The sequence below is a fragment of the Silurus meridionalis genome, chromosome 24 (genome assembly GCF_014805685.1).
Source record: "Silurus meridionalis isolate SWU-2019-XX chromosome 24, ASM1480568v1, whole genome shotgun sequence".
Taxonomy (NCBI): Eukaryota; Metazoa; Chordata; class Actinopteri; order Siluriformes; family Siluridae; genus Silurus; species Silurus meridionalis.
The window spans coordinates 103,950-120,896 of record NC_060907.1 but is presented as its reverse complement, the minus strand read 5'-3'; the positions used below and the strand labels follow the sequence as shown (position 1 = coordinate 120,896).

The window sequence follows — 16,947 nt, the reverse complement described above, 5'->3', positions numbered from 1 at the left end:
GTCAGAGCTCACTCTACCCAGAGTGTGGCAGCCTCTAACGCTTGGTCCCTTAACGATTGTCCCTCCAAGACCTCTGCGACGCTGCGGGTGGTGTACCCCTCTCACCTTTGCCAGGTTTTACAACCTTGACCTCTAGTCAGGGCCTGGTTGGTGTGGTGTTATTGAACTCTTGTTCCCAAAGCATTCCGATGCAGTTTGAGTTCCTGAAAGGGACCGTCTCTAGGTTACGTATGTAACCCTAGTTCTCTGAGGGAACGAGACGCTGCGTCTTTAGCCACACTTCTGGCACCCCCTCAGCGCTTCCTTCACGGTTACAGGAGCTGAAGCTGTCTTCTCTCCAGGTGCGCTTTATACTCCCTAGTCATGACATCACCCCGCCGGTGACAGCCTGTCTTTAATTTTGACTGATTAGACTCATTACTCAGAGCATGGAAAATGCAGTCACGTTCCCAAAGCGTTCAGACACAGCGTCTTGTTTCCTCATGGAACTAGGGTTACGTACATAACATAGAGACATTCAGAGGCAATTATTTATGGATTACATATTTCAGTTTCTGATTTTACTTAGTTTCTGCATAACATTGAAATAACTGCAATGTTAGAATTTTTACTGCATGCAATGTTTAAGAAGGTGTGAATGAATTACCTAATTCACATATGAGGAAATACTTCTACAATAAACCTTACAAAGATCAGCCAGTAACAATGAGCTTGAATTTTATGTTCATGTGACTTTAAAATGTGAAAACTACATCATTATAAATAAAATGTTCACCTTGAACCCAGATATGTGTAATATGTACATGACCAGCAGTCAGTCACTGGATACTTTAGTGTATCAGACTATTATACACTAAAGAATGAATCAGAACGATCTCTGGATTTTCTGTACTGTTTAATTCAATTCAGTTCAATTTTATTTGTAGTGCTATTTTAATGGACATTGTTACAAAGCAGCTTTAAAGTAAATAGATTGCAATTTGATGCTGTTTACAGGTGAATGTAGATTAAATTTAATGTTGTTCAATGCAGACACGTTTAAATGTATACTTTTATAAAATTCCTACAGGACGGACCTATTTCCTACAGAACGGATGAACAATGTGCTGATAAACAAACAAAACAACAATGAGACGAAACATCAGCCCCCGAGCACTCATCATCTGTGCTCTCTTCATAGGTAGGACGTCAATAATAATAATAATAATAATAATAATAATAATAATAATAATAATAATAATAATAATAATAATATTTAGAAGAAGAAGAAGATAAGACATAATCAAATTACAAATGTAACAAATCAACCCCCACACTGCACCCCCCTCCCTCTGACCCTCCACCACTGCTCGACTGGTCCCACCATCATTCAGGGTACAAAGAACACATGCTTCCAGTCTTCCCTGTTCTGGCACTGAGGTGTTAGGACAAACTTCCAAAGATGATGTCCAAACAGCTGCCTTTTTATCAGTTTTCAAAGCATATTTAAACATCTATTTTTCCACAGATTATAAAATAAGCACTTCTAATGAGAAAAACAACAAATGTTTTAATTTAAATTTATTCTTACTGTGTGTTCAAATGAACCAGTATTCAAATTTATTTATTGACAGATACATCAAAGCACTTTAGATTTAATGTGGATAAGGGGTTGCCGACCCAATGCATAAATATAAATGTAAATGGATTTATCCAGAACTGCTTTAGAAAATATTGCTTTATAAAATAAACTGCTAAAATAAAAAAAAATACAATTAAAATACTAATACAGTATATTATATTTTATATTTTATGGGTAATAAATTATTTGATCAAATGAAATATTATAAATGTTTTTGTGAAAAATAAAAGCTTGTGTATAATACATAAAGAAATTAATATATGAATCTCAATATCAGAGCAAACAATAAAAGAAAATAAATTCTACAGTTTTCAATGTGATATGTTAAGAATTTCAATATTAACCATCTACTATTAACTCATTATTATTGACTTCTCTTAAGCATCTGTTTAGCAATTATTAAACTGTAAACTATATCTTCTTCAAGGAACTACTACATTTTGTAATTTAAAAAATATATTATTTTAGTTAAATGATGTTGCCTTATTAATTTATTTCATGTTATATTTCATCTAGAAATATTGAAACTAATATCTTCAATAATTCTTTTCTGCTTGTCAGGATATTGCACAGCTCAGACAACTACACAGGTAAGAACACTCTCTGGAAATGGAAATGACAAAATAATACAAAAAATATATATGTATATATATGTAATATATATGTGTAATATGCTGTGCTTATAAATGAAAAATTCTTATACATAAAAAGAAATGTAAATGAAAACAGAATGTGATTATTTGCAAATCTCATAAATCCATATTTTTTCCCAATAGAACATAGAAATATATTACATATATATTCAAAATATAAAAAAATTGAAACATCGTTAGGTTACATATGTAACCCTGGTTCCCTGAAGGAACGAGACACTGCGTTGAGTGTGCTCTGAAGGGTTCAGGGTGACCAGAGGACCATAGGAGGATGCAATAGCATCAGTAATCCACCTGCTAAGCATCTGCTTGTTTGCAGGGAGGCCTCTCCTAGGAGGGCTTTGGCAGATGAACAGTTGTTCCAACTTCCTCCACAAACTCATCCTGTGGATGTAAATGTCCAGTGTTTGCAGTGGTTCCTCATGGAGGGAGCTTTGGGTTGGAGGATGGTCTCTACCACCTCGGTGGAGACAGACTCTTTGAGCTGTGTCCCCTCAGGGTCCACAGCCACAGCCTCCACAACTCTGGGCAGGGGAAAATTGTTGTGCCCCCTGCCTGAAAGAAACGTTCCCTCCTGAGAGAAATCTCCCAGGGATGGTGTTTGAGAAGGGCCACTAAGTCCACAAACCATGGTCTGCCCGGCCACCACTGGGCCACCAGGAGGAGATGGCCTGCATCCCAGCAAACTCTCCATAACTGCCTGAAACAGCGTGAGCAGATAGCTCTCGGCCAAGCCAAGGCGTTCAACCCTTGAGGGGCTGGAGGTGTAAGGAAAACCAGAAAGGACAGTGCAACATCTCTTGAGTCACAAACAGGCCTAACTGGGCCCTTCCAAATCTCTCCTAGATCTGCTCCACCACTTGAGAGTGGAGCTGGCATTTCCTGGGCCTCAGTCCTTGTCTTGAAAGGGCGTCTGCTGCTTCATTCAGATGGCCTGGTATATATGCTGCGCTCAAGGAGAGCTACAGGAGGATCTGACATGCCAGCTTGTATATGAGGCTTGAGCGCAGACCTCCCTGGTGGTTGATGTAAGAGACCACTGAGGTGTTGTTCGAGCATATTAGAAGCATGGCCAGCATCTCTAGGCAATTGATGTGCCACAGCATATGGCGCCCTTCCCATAGAACTTGATCGGAGTGACCACTCATTACAGCTCCCAACTCTGTGAGGGATGCATTCGTCGTAAGCATTATGCGACAACCAGGAACTCCCAACACGGTGCCTTGAGATAGGAACCCGCGATCTCTCCATACATCTAAGGCACATAGGGCTCACTGCTGACCTTGATTATATGGAGCGGATTGTCCCTCCGAGAGAACCCTCAGGTCCTGAGCCACCAAGGAAAGGGTCTCATATGTGGATATGGATGCCTTCGTGAAGGTGCGGGTGAGAAGGCAAGACCAAACGGAATTACCCGATATTGGTACACTTCGGTCCCGAAACGCCGGGAACTTCGGAACCTTCCTGTGAGAAGGAAGATGGATACATGAATACATTTGTCTCCATCAAACTGGGGCAGATGAGACCCGAACTGAATTGTATAGCCTCTGTCTACAGTACCCAGGACCCACCTAGACATGTCTGTCGACTACCATATTTGCGGAGTTGTCAAATAGACCAGTTGGCACTGTCCTTATCGGAAAGTTTTGAAAGGGTAAGCCACAGGTGCCTCTTCATGGAGGCTAGGATGACCATAGACCGGCCAATGGCCGAAGTGGTCTCTTTAGTTGCCCTAAGAGCTAGTTCTGCCATACGTTGGTGCTCCTGGACTTCTGGCCGCCCGAGATGCCTCCTATGTCTATCTCCCGCAGCAGGTCAGCCTGATATGCCTGTAACTCTGCACACAGCAGCTTGTCCTGCTGAGGTGAAAGCCTTAGCCACCAGTGCTGACTTGTTACACAGGGGCTTAGTGGGAAATGTTGGGGTCAATGCGATACTCTTGGAGAGATAGCTAGCCAGCATCTCTTTAACTCAGGGCACTGACCCATAACCACGTTCTTTCAGTTCCATCACGTTAGCATATAACGCAAATTTAGGACTAAAAGGTGGCCCGAATAAGGCTTCGCCCAGGACCTGGACAGCTTGGTGTGCAGGTCCGGAAAAAACGGCAGACCTCGATGCAGAGGTTGTAAAATAGGCTGAAGCAAGCACACATCGGATTTACTGGATGGAGGGACTTTCTGTTTACTGGCCTGCCAAGCCAGATCTAGCTTAGCAATGGCACTCCTCTTCTTTTAACAACAGTCCATATACATTTGGGAACTGAGAAGTCCATTTGCTGGGGTTTTGGGAGAGGAATGTTGCGCCATTCATGTTTGATACAGGATTCTAGCTGTTCAAAAGTCCCTTAAAAAGACATCTGGTTGGACGCATATGTTACTCTAAAACCCGTGAATATCTTTCAGCATTGACAGAGCCTTTCTAAATGTTCATGATGTTACTGGCACATTCCATAGGCACAAAGGCACTCCCATTAAATCAAAGATGCAGCTTGGTGCTCATTGAATAAGCATTAGACACAAAGTGGTGGAATCTCTGTAACATGTTTATATCTGGTGTCTTCTTTCATAGTAGAGCTTTGCATAAATTTGTGTTCACAGGCAGGGTTTTCTGGAGGTGTTGCAATGGTTTCCATGGCAAGTTTAACATCAAATTGACCACAACCTAGTTAGAATCGTCAAGGAATTAAAATTCACCTTAATAAAGGGGCTCGAACCTAAACACACATTTAGATAGTTACTAAATGGTTCCAAAGCATTAGCTTTGTCGCTGAAAAAGAGTCCGAATGTGGTAAAGCTGCCAGAAGATCTGTCTCAAAGGGTTTGAGTCCTGTCTCAAAGGAGGGTTTAAGCGATAATTGGTGGAGGTTCAAGACATTTGAAGGTCCCCTAGCCACACCCATCTTTGGTGAAATGGCCATTACAAGGCATAAACTTTTGAGAGGGAAAAAACTCTGCTTGCATGATTATGGCTGGTCTGGAGAACTGATGTTTTATCTAAAGTGTATTAAAAGCAGTACAGTATTTTTACAGTCATTGTTTAAGAAATAGAGAGCAGATCATTTTGATACCAAAAAGTAATAGACAACATTAGGGCAGAGATACATTGATACACCTGGACATAAGACTTTAAAGTGTAACAAATGTCAATACAGAGTTGTAGCTAGGATGTTAAAAACTGTTAGAACTGTTATTAATTACAAATGTTTATTTTTGTGCTGGTGATATTTACACTGGTGCTCTTAATAACAGTTTTATTAGCATTCATTTTAAAAGTGTGGCACTCTTGTTCTTGTTATTGTTGCCATAAGTGTCTGTGTCGAGGGGATGAATTTTATTAACAGTTTTCGTAGTAAACAGTAAGTTAACCACTCCTTCCTCTGTAATGAGTGTGGTGTCCCTCCTCTGTGCCCTCTAGATTTTGAGCTCCATCTCAACAGAAGAATTCAGCAAGTATCTGAACAGCACAAACCCAGTGATTAATGGTTCTGAACTCTGCACACTACTTGATAATTACAACAGAACCACTCAGTACCTGGAGATGGTATTTTCTTCATTTCACTTTTGCTGTTGCCCATGCATGTTGCTTACTTTTTTGTTATATTAACAGATAGAGTAATCCCTGTATCTCTTTACAGGAGCCTGTTTTGTCCTCAGCTCTGGCCAGCCGAACATTAGAGTGTGTGTGGCCTCGTGCACTTAGTGCCTCATCTCAGGCTGATGTAGAACAGTGGTTTAATGTCACACTGCTTCACTACCTGCCCTACCTCAGCTCTCAGCTCATCAGCTCCACCCAGCTCAGTGGTGCCTCTTGTCTGTCATACAGGAAACTGTGAGTCTTTGTTGCATTCAGCATTACACAGGGTTCTCAGCACAAACACAGACCTTTGTCTGTTGGCTTAAAAAACAAGTATCCCTAGTAAAACATTTCCTCTATATGTGTGTTTGTGAGCAGGGTGTCCATCCTAGGGGACAACTACACCTTTGCTGCAGCTGATTTCACCCCAGCTGATGTGTACAGCTCTATTAAAGAGTATTTAAGCAGCGGCAGTAAGTATAAACTCTTTTCTTCTGTTTTCTATCCCTCTCTCTTTCTCTCTGATTAAATGTACTTCACTTTTGTTTCCGGTACATGTGTATGTACAATATGTGTGTCTCAACAAAACTATGTTTATGTGTAATTTGCAGATGGCAGCCCTCGCTGCTATAACTCTTCAGATCCTCTTCTGAACTCCACTGCCTGGTTTGTCGATAATATCGGATTCTTCATCACCTTCATCACCCTCACTGATCTTCAATTATTCCTATCAGGAAACATGGTAGCACACACTCACACACACACACACACACACACACACACACACACACACACACACACACACACACACACACACACAAGCATACGTGTAATTATCTATTTTAGTAATTTGGACCGATATCAGCTAAATACATCCTGCAACACACACTCATAGTGACGTATTAATGTGTGGTTTATTATGTTCTTTAGTCAAGTGTGTTCCTGAAGAACTCTGAAAATCTTCAGTTGTTCAACAATGCAAACATTTCAGCCAGTGTCCTGCAGTACTACACAAGAGAGTTGTACCTCCAGAATCCTGACTTCAGCCCACTCAGGTAACACTAGACTCTACACATTATCAACTACTTCTTCTATTTCTTCATCCAGCCTTGTATAAAGCATTCTAAAAGCGTATTTGTGTTCTTATAGATTGCCACCTGAGCTGCTGTGTCAAAGTCCTTCCTCCATGTTTGTTCCTCTTGGAGATGCAGACATTCAGACCATCCTCACTAAGATCAACAACTTCTGTACAGAATTTAATCCAGAGGTGATCAATAAATAAGTCTCTGCCTGTTTACTAATCAGCTAGTGTAGCAGTACCCGTTATCTATAATCCTCTTCTCTTTTCAGGTTACAGCGGTGCTGGTAGCAAAGTTCCCCAATATAACAACAGATGCCATCCAAAAGTTGGGTAGCCAGTGCGTGGGCCTGACTGTGGGCCAGATAAACTCTGCCCCCTCCAATGTGTTAAACACTACACTGTCTACACTCAGTATCATCAGTGGCTGGGACCAGGGCCAATTGAATGCCCTCATCCAGAGCATCATTAGTTCAGGCTTTAATGTGAGTGTACATTGCAAAATTGTCAGGAATGACAGTCTATGCTGCTGGAAATGAAATCACATCAAGTTGAAGCTATTTCACAAAATCAACCTGTGAAGAACAAAATTGTATTTCCTTTTGATATATTAACTAATTACACGCTATTTCTCAAAGTCCTGTAATTTAAACATTCTCTTGTTGCGTTCATGTGGAAATATCAGAATGATTTCTTTTATGTATTATCTCACAGATCGACAGTGCCTCCTCAGTCTTGTCACTGGGAACACTTATTGGTGGTGTTCCTTCTGCAACCATCTCCATCCTCCCATCTTCTCAGATTATGTCTTTATCACAAAATGTAACGTTCATCAATAACATTTTATCAGCACCAGTTATTCTGCAAGAGACATTTGTCCAAAAGGTATACACTCTTTTTACACAAGCACACACACATACACGCATGCATACACACAAACACATTACTGTTATGTACATTTCTGTGACTGTCTCCTATACAGCTTTGTAATTGTATGGAATCAATAGTTTGTTGATGTTGAAGTCTGCTCCAACACTTTTTTTCCAGGTAATCTCTGTAGACCAAACTGAAGTGATACAGAATGTTCCAGATGCACTGGTGATGTATATTCCGCTTGTTCTATTGACATCACTGAGCTCTGTGGAAATTTCACTCATCAATAACAAAAGCTGGAGTCATGAACAGGTAACTGAACAGACCCACTTTGTAAATCACTTTTTTATACTGGTATTCCCATAAATGCAATGATTTGTCTTTCATTCCTACCAGGCTATGATGCTGTTTGGTGCAGTGGCAAGTGCCAGTGATAATCCAGAAGAGTGAGTTAGAAACACACAGAATCTCTCTCTCTCTCTCTCTCTCTCTCTCTCTCTCTCTCTCACACACACACACACACACACACAAACACACAGACACTCACACACAACCTGACTTGCTAAGATTGCAATTTGGTCAATAAACTAGTCATTGAGTGTGTGTCTGTGTTTGACTCTGTGTGTGTGTGTGTGTGTGTGTGTGTGTGTGTGTGTGTGTGTGTGTGTGGGTGTTTCTCCCCACAGTCTGTCACCATCAGTACTGCAGGGATTCTCCTGTGGTTCAGTTCAGACTCTGCCAATACAAAAGCCAAAGATCTAGTGAAAGCCTGTAGACCACGTGCAGACAGAGACAAGGTTGTCCTGGAAGAGGCTCAGGTAGATACACTCTGATATTCTTTCACATTCTGCACAAAGCCTGAGACAGAGACAGCATGTGGACCCAAACCTTGACTAGTAAACGAGAAACTACACAATCACAATGCATTCTGTGTTTCAGCTGATCTGCATGTACAACTACGTAAAACAAGATCCATTTGTTAACTTTACTGATGTCCCCTCTGACCTGCTACTGTACTACAGGTGTGGAACACTTTCACACACACAAAATACTGACTATAAAAGATAATACACATGTCTCCTGCATTCCCACTTGATGGTTTCATGTGTCTGAAATTAAGATTGTGGGTTGTTTGCTATCCGTGTGTTGTAGCTATGAGAAGATACCGAAGGTGAACTGCCAGTCATATTTCAGTGCCCTGGGCAAAGCAGATTTCTATGTTGTTTCTCCTGTCCTTGACAAAATGACCAACCTGTTCAACAATGCAAAGGACTGCCTGGTAATACATACACAGTAACATGTTTACAGCCCAACACATTCATTCTTAGCAATTAAATCTTGGAAAACCTATCACTAAATTGCACCAAATGTTACATTCGATTTGTGTCTCGTGAACTTCCAGTGTTGAAATATTCATCTATTGCAATCAGCAAATTCCCTTCCATAAGTGTTTTGTGATCTATCAAGAACATATAATCGGGTTAATTTATTAGAAAAAATGTTCAAGTTCATATAAAAGACAAATATTTTGAAACAAAATATTGGATTCCTCACAAGTCCCCCATTTTTAGAGATTCTGTGTGACACTACTTTATGGTTTGTGATGCTGTAGGGTATATCTGGTGTGAGCCTGACCGGGGATCAGGTGGATGTTCTTGGGAATATGGCCTGCACACTGGAATTCTCCTACATTCAGAACTCTGACCCTCTCATTTTGGAAAAACTAAAGAACTGTGAAGATCTTTCTGATTCTCAGATCACTGCTATACAGTCACTGCTGCTCAGTGGAAACACTACTTATGGGTAAGACAGAACATCTTGTGCATTAGCACATATCTTTTATATATGTGGTAGAGTTGTAGAAAAGAAAAATCACATTTTAACATTTAAATTGAAAAGCCTAAAAAGGTCATGAAACAAAATAAATAATGTGTGTTTGTATTTGTATTATATTATTAGTATTATATCTTTGACATTATTTTTATTTAATCAGTAATCCATCAACATGGAATGAGCAGACCGTGGAACAACTCGGCATGCTGGCTGTTTATTTCAAATCAGACCTCTGCAACAAGCTTAGCTTTGTATGTAAACATGTTCAGCTTTGCATTTATGATTTTGATTGATTTATTAACCCAGTGTTATACTATCTGGACTAATTGAATGTGTGTTTGTGTGTTTGTGTGTGTGTGTGTGTGTGTGTGTGTGTGTGTGTGTGTGTGTGTGTGCGCGTGTGTATGTGTGCATTGTTTATAGAATGTAAAAAGGAAAGTTCTTTCAGTCCTGAGGAAGCAGAAGCTCCCAATAAAGAAACTAAGTGCATTCTTTACAGAATGCAACTCAGAAAGCACTACAGGTAATGGTACACATTAAGGTACATGGACAGGTTTTAGATTCTGTCCATTACTGAGTAACTCTAAACCTTCTGTGTCTAACAGTGAGCAAGATCACAGCAGCAACAATTGCAGATACATCGTTTCCTTACGGCTTTAACTCCACGCTGTTTGATCTGTATCTGGACATCGATGTCCTACAGGACAACCTGGCAGCCATTACTGAGAAAGTGGTGGACACCAGCCTCCAGAATGTCATTCTGAACAAGTTAAACCAGGTATTATGAGAAATACAAGGTTGTTTGTGCTTTTCTACCATAGTATTCTGTTATTTTTTGCAGTGTGTGTTTAAATATGATTCTTGCATGCTATATGTTTGCAAAATGAATAATCTCTCAATCAAGGTTTGTTTTTGGGTTATAAGTTCAAAGTCAGACTTTGTGTGAATGTTGGATTTACCCAAATAAACTTTTGGATATTGTGTGCCAGGTGGTATAATAAAATTTTTAAATTTTTGCATATCTAGATTTATCCATCAGGCCTTAATGATGATGTGCTGCAACTACTAGGTTCCACGTCTCGGGTAGCATCTATTGATGCTATTAGCAAATGGAACATTACTATAATTGATACGCTGTCCTCTTTACTGGACTCAAATGATGGAAGCTGGGAACCAGAAAAGGTAATGGATGGATGTAAAAGTGTGTGAGTGTAAGTTTAAATGTTTATGAGAAACAGAGAGAGAGAGAGAGAGAGAGAGAGAGAGAGAGAGATAAAGACCTTTAAAGTATTTTTTTGCCATTTATTTATTATTTATCTTAATGCCACATTCCTCTCCTCTGAGAGAGATGGGAAGAGAGAAATCATGAGCACCTGCAATCCTTTAATCAGAGAAACAGAGAGAATCTCTAATCCATCAGAGAACGAGAGCAAGACAGAGAGGAAGAGAGACCCAATATAGAGGAAGATCTGTGATCCTTTATAGAGTGAAAGTAAAACCATCTGTGACCCTATATAGAGGGGAAGAGAAAACATCTGTGATCCTTTATAGAGTGAAAAAAATCATCTGTGATCCTTTAAAGAGTGAAAGAGAAAACATCTGTGATCCTATGTAGAGAGAAAAAGAGAGCTAGGTCATGTTTGAACCTATATAGCGAAGAAGAGAGCATCTTTGATTTGGTATAGAGTGAAAGAAAGAGCGTCTGTGAGAGAAAGAGAAAAGAGAAACACAATTACATTAATGGCATTTGGCAGATGCCCTTTCCAGAGCAATTTACAATTCTCTCATTTATACAACTAAACATTTGTGGGTTAAGGGTCTTAACATATCTAATGCTCAGACAATTATGTGCTTGCTACCTGAATATTGTTTGTGTTTTTTTTTCTAGAGTAAAGCAATCATCATGAGATATCTGAACATTGATATTCATTCTCTGGGAAGTGCTGAAATAAATATCATTGGTTCTTACATCTGTACATTAGACATCAATGTACTGGAAAATATCACTGCTGAGAACCTAATGTAATTACACACACAAACATGTTCATACATCCAAAAGCATGCAAAAGCAAAATGATTTGGGTATGGTTGTGTTCATGATGTTTCCTTTTTTCTATGCAGAATGGTCCTGCCTCCAGATCTGACTTTGTGTTCGACTCAACAGAAATCTGCTCTGTACATCATTGCCAAATCTTCATTTATCAATCTCCGCAGCAATGCCACTACGTACTACCAACTCATGACACCCTACCTAGGTAAAACAAATGTCCACTTATAAGAAAGATAAGACACACAAACAAATACGTCTTTTAAAAGAAGTAGTTGGTATTAAAAGTAACCACACACACACACACACACACACACACACACACACACAATATGATGCCAAGGCAGAGGTAGAGGGTTTGGTTTCCCTGTGTATCCTATACATACACAATAAAAATACATTTAGCATGTCTCTATGAATTTGATTCATGAATGAATTAAATATCGCCAGCATGTTGGCCAGGCCATACGGCATCGCTCGATATTCACAGTGCCCTCTGGTCGTGTCAAGGCCAGTTTTCCGCTCGTCCCCCCTCTTTAATACGGATCAAGTTATAGGCACTGCGGAGGTCGAGTTTAGTAAAATATCGTGCCTCTCTGAGCTGTTTGAGGGTGGATGGCACCAGAAGGAGTGGATATGGATAACGCACTGTAATCAAGTGCAGGTTGCGATAGTCAATGACTGTAGAGACAAGGTTTGAAGCTCACCTTAGGACACTGCAAACAACGCTGGGTTCTTGTCCACAATTGAAGCATAATTTGAGGTGCATTTGATGCCTCCGCTCCTCTGGACAGACAAGAGTTCTACCAAGCTCAATGGGCTATGTGACACTGGCAACCTCGCATGGTACAGGCATGGCATTGTTTGAGCAGGGTAAAACTCTCGAGTGTGGCACTGATTTTGTAAGAGATTGTCCAGTTGAATGGTTGTGGTGATGTATTGGAACAAGGAATTGTTCTGGTCCTTGCAGGCAATTACCGCCTGCCTGGAGTGCCATGCCATTCCAGCTGCTGTGCGTGACAAGGGTACGAAACTTCATGGCATATTTGGTGGATAAATTTGACTTCTGCTGGGTATTGAAACACATCCTTGAGCAGCTGTGTGAAGTGAGCTAAAGAGCTTTTAACCACTTTTGTCAATGCCCCATAATGCGGAAACCCATTCCAGCACTTTGCCATTTAGCAAGGTTAGCGTCAGAGCGCATTTAGTGGAATCCTAGCTATAAACGTCTGGTTGTTTTTGCTTGCCACAATCTCCATGGCTTGCTCATCAGGGATAAATACACATTGTTCACCTTAACTCTTACATTCTGTTAAGCTGCTTTGAGACAATGTCCACGGTAAAACGCACTATAGAAGTAAACTTGACTTGGTGTTGGGAAAAATATACCTTATGTTGCCAAAGAAACTTGCAACAGTAATTTGTGAAACCATCAAATTTGTCCAAAAGAGCCATCTTCAGTAGTTTATGTTGGCTGGCAGGCATGGCATTAATAGCTTGAAGGAGGTGAGTGTTAGCAGCCTGTTGAGCCTTGAACTTCATGAGGTAAGCCACAAGCATTTCTCCCTGGTATGTGACAACCGATTCCAACCGATGAAAATCTGTTGGATTCCCGTCGGGCAAAGTATTCTGTGATGCCGAGGTGGAGGTAAAAGGGTTCTGAATCCATGTGCGGTTTATTGAAAACACCAGTGGCAAAAAAAACAGAAGGGCTAGGCAAAGGTAGAGTTGGTAAACAACTCTAGCAATTAAAAAAGAGACGAGAGACGTACAACGTAGAAGAGTCCGATACACAATGAAAACAAGAAAACAATAGGTTTGGTAATGTGATGGCTAGCAAACACAGTACTTTGCACTGGATTAAGCATGACCACTGGATAGAAATGCTAATAACAGCAACTAACCGATAGAACCAGAACTGTTCTTTACTCAGGTGATAGTTCCCTCTGCTGGTGCATCAGGTACACTGCCGCTGGAACCGTTACTCACATTATCACACTTTAAAATCTCTTATTGTGTGTGTGTGTGTGTGTGTGTGTGTGTGTGTGTGTGTATGTGTGTCTCTATGACTAGGTGGAGCACCCGTGGAGGATATAGAAGCACTTTCCACCCAGAACATCAACATGGACATCAACATATTCATTAGTCTGAAACCCGAAGTTCTCCAGGTATAAATAATAAAAGGAATAGAATAGGTGTTTGATTTACATAAAGTGACAAATAGAAAATCGAATATGAACTTGAGTTAAACTAATTTGTGTTTGTCAGACCCTGAATGTGAGCACAGTGAAGGCTCTATTGGGGGTAAACATGGCTGATCTGAAGCTATTTGAGAACTCCTCAGCCATTCAATCCTGGGTGTCACAACAAAACCAATCTGATTTGGACACACTGACTCTTGGCCTCATCAACCGCAACCCTTGTTATGGTGTTAACAGGTGAGCTTGTTTATAAAACTATCAAAGAATCAAGTTTATAGAAACCATGTTTAAGTTGTTTTAAAGCGTAATTCTGTTGTTTTTTTTTCTGCGTAGTTACCCACTTTCTAAAGATTTTGCATCTGGAAACATTTCTGCAGTACTGTGCAACTTCAACATTTCTGATTATGCATGTTCATCAGTAAGTCTTCTGTGAACAAAATATCTCGCTTTAAGTTCAGTATTGTTACTCCAAAAATGAGTTGACCACAAAAACCTGTTTTTGTCTTTTAAGTGTTGTATTGTCCTCTGATGATCTGCTCACATTGTTAACATGCAAACTGCAAAATAACCTGACCTACTCTAAAGATCTTTGGAAGCATTTCTTCCAGAATTTTGCTGGATCATTGGAGAATGCACTGGACAGGTTTTCAAGCATAGTAAGAACATTTACCTGGTGTTTAAGAAAAAAAAGCAAAACATTTTGGTTAACTATGCATTGAATCATGTAATCTTTCATGCAGACCAACAGCAGCATTCAATTCAACCCAAATATGCTTGATGCCATTGGGGAGGTGATAATCAAGGACTTCACAGCAGCACAGTTAACGAATGCTACTTTCATAAGCAAGTGGTTCCAGATAAGGCTCAGACTATTTTTGTCATCAGTGTCCACAGACTTTCTGTTCAGCATCAGTTCCAAAACCTTCAGCTGTGAGACATACCAAATTGTGTAAGTATGGTCACTGGAATTTAGAAACTCCAGATGTGTTATTTAAGACATGAAGATGATGTAGTTCATGTGAAAATCTAATCTGTTCCATTCAAATTAGGGTGGAGGCTCTCGGTAGTCAGGAATCACTTATGACAAAGAAACAGAAGCAGTGGGTCTTTACTTCATTCATCTTTCCCTTCCTGTCAAGAGTTGACTTGCCAGGTACATAGTCTCCTTTATATGTTTAGAAACCTGAAACAGACACGTGGCAGTCTGTGACTTGTTTTAGTCTGAATAGTTTAAAACGATGGTTTACCTAGATGAAAATATATAAGACAATTAAGAATAATTTGATTCATTAATCCAATGATCTCTGATCCTTTTAGATCCTGGCTGTTTTTCCAACACTTCTGGCAGCAATGACTGGTTTGAAAAGAACCTTGGCAATTTCAGCAATTATGCCACCTTAAAGGAGCTCCAAATTCTAAATGCTAATTTCTCCAGTGTGAGTAACATCACAATTGCAGCAATTACTTGTTTCGTTTGTGTTCACAAGAGTGTAGTAGGAACAGTTGGTCTTTGGGTTTTGGCTGAGAGAACATATAGCTGCTGTACCAGTGTTGCTTGTTTTCCTTGTAGACCTGTTGTGAACAGAATGTCTGACATGAATGTTTTGTCCTGCAGGTTGCAGTGTTGGTTTACTGTCCAGTGAGCAGAAAGCTGAGTTCATTTTGCAGCCAGATGCAGGAGTGTTGGGAAATGACTCTGTGTTTAGAGAGGTGTTTGGCCGTATGATCACATCTTTAGATCTGAATCAACTTGTCAGCTTCTTCACAGCCTTCAGCCAGATTGCAATACAAGTGAGGATCTCTGTAGCCTATTTTCTTGTAAAATAAAAGACATTTATTCTGTGCATACGAATGTATGCAGTCCAAGTATTTGCAGACTTTTAATGGATGCTGATGTGTGTTTGCAGATGAACATGACTAGCATTCCTTCAGCAACATCAGACACCATTCTGAACATAACGTTAATGAATCTGGCGCCTCACTTCCAAAGTTTCAGCTCGAAGGACTTTGCACTGTGGTTCCAGACTTACCTTTCCATCTTCCTTCCTGTGACTGGTCCAAGCACCCTGTCGATCATCCCCATGAACATCAGCTGTGACTCCTACAGAGATGTGAGCTTCTCCTCGACATGAACTCAGAAATCTAATATTTTTACTTTCAATTTAATTCATTATTTTTTTTTTCTTTTCATTTGTAATTTGTCTATTTCTATTGGTGTGTTTACAGAGTGAAAGGCCTTAATAATGTGTACAGTAACCTCTCTGTAACACAGTCCAACACTATCTTCAGTTACATACAAGACTATCTGAAGTACCAGTCCAGCCAAGGTGTGTGTGTGTGTGTGTGTGTGTGTGTGTGTGTGTGTGTGTGTGTGTGTACTTTTGTGTGTATTTTGTATTATGCTGTATGTAGAGGGTGATAAGTTGATTTGACTGACTGATGATGAGTTCGGTCAAAGGAATGTTCAACATTCACTGATATCATCAATCTGAATACACCACAGACATTTTCATTAGTGCCCTCTGTTGCCTAACAGGCTTGAGCTGCTATGGCAGTGGGAGCTTCTACATGTTCCTGAAACAGTTGTTCCTCAGTTTTGGATTCCCTGACCTAAATGATTTCCTGTCCCTTATTCCGGCTGATCGACAGGCAGAGGTACTTCTGCTCTCGAACACTGTTCACATCAGTGAAACGCTCAATAACAGTTTTCGTAGTAAACAGTAAGTTAACCACTCCTTCCTCTGTAATGAGTGTGGTGTCCCTCCTCTGTGTCCTCTAGATTTTGAGCTCCATCTCAACGGAAGAACTCAGCGAGTATCTGAAAAGCACAAACCCAGTGATTAATGGTTCTGAACTCTGCACACTACTTAACAATTACAACAGAACCACTCAGTACCTGGAGATGGTATTTTCTTCATTTCACTTTTGCTGTTGCCCATGCATGTTGCTTACTTTTTTGTTATATTAACAGATAGAGTAATCCCTGTATCTCTTTACAGGAGCCTGTTTTGTCCTCAGCTCTGGCCAGCCGAACATTAGAGTGTGTGTGGCCTCGTGCATAGTGC

General features: G+C 40.2%; 2 protein-coding genes across 2 annotated transcripts; both read left to right on the top strand.

The window, feature by feature from the left end:
• Positions 1-3,636: 3,636 nt before the first annotated feature.
• LOC124378564 (mesothelin-like protein) lies at positions 3,637-14,315 on the top strand. The gene is made up of 21 exons (XM_046838289.1): positions 3,637-3,660; positions 5,692-5,817; positions 5,912-6,105; positions 6,229-6,323; positions 6,462-6,592; positions 6,781-6,905; positions 7,000-7,117; positions 7,201-7,413; positions 8,488-8,619; positions 8,741-8,823; positions 8,954-9,080; positions 9,414-9,604; positions 9,795-9,885; positions 10,058-10,157; positions 10,240-10,412; positions 10,661-10,816; positions 11,523-11,656; positions 11,756-11,889; positions 13,755-13,849; positions 13,950-14,119; positions 14,216-14,315. The coding sequence occupies exons 1-21, from the start codon at positions 3,637-3,639 to the stop codon at positions 14,313-14,315; spliced, it is 2,712 nt and encodes a 903-aa protein (XP_046694245.1).
• Positions 14,316-14,400: 85 nt separating this feature from the next.
• On the top strand, positions 14,401-16,944 carry LOC124378563. The gene is made up of 9 exons (XM_046838288.1): positions 14,401-14,538; positions 14,623-14,831; positions 14,932-15,035; positions 15,200-15,318; positions 15,498-15,592; positions 16,109-16,209; positions 16,419-16,537; positions 16,662-16,787; positions 16,882-16,944. Exons 2-9 carry the CDS (start codon positions 14,653-14,655, stop codon positions 16,942-16,944), a joined length of 906 nt encoding a protein of 301 aa, XP_046694244.1. The 5' UTR covers positions 14,401-14,538; positions 14,623-14,652.
• The last annotated feature ends 3 nt before the right edge of the window (positions 16,945-16,947 follow it).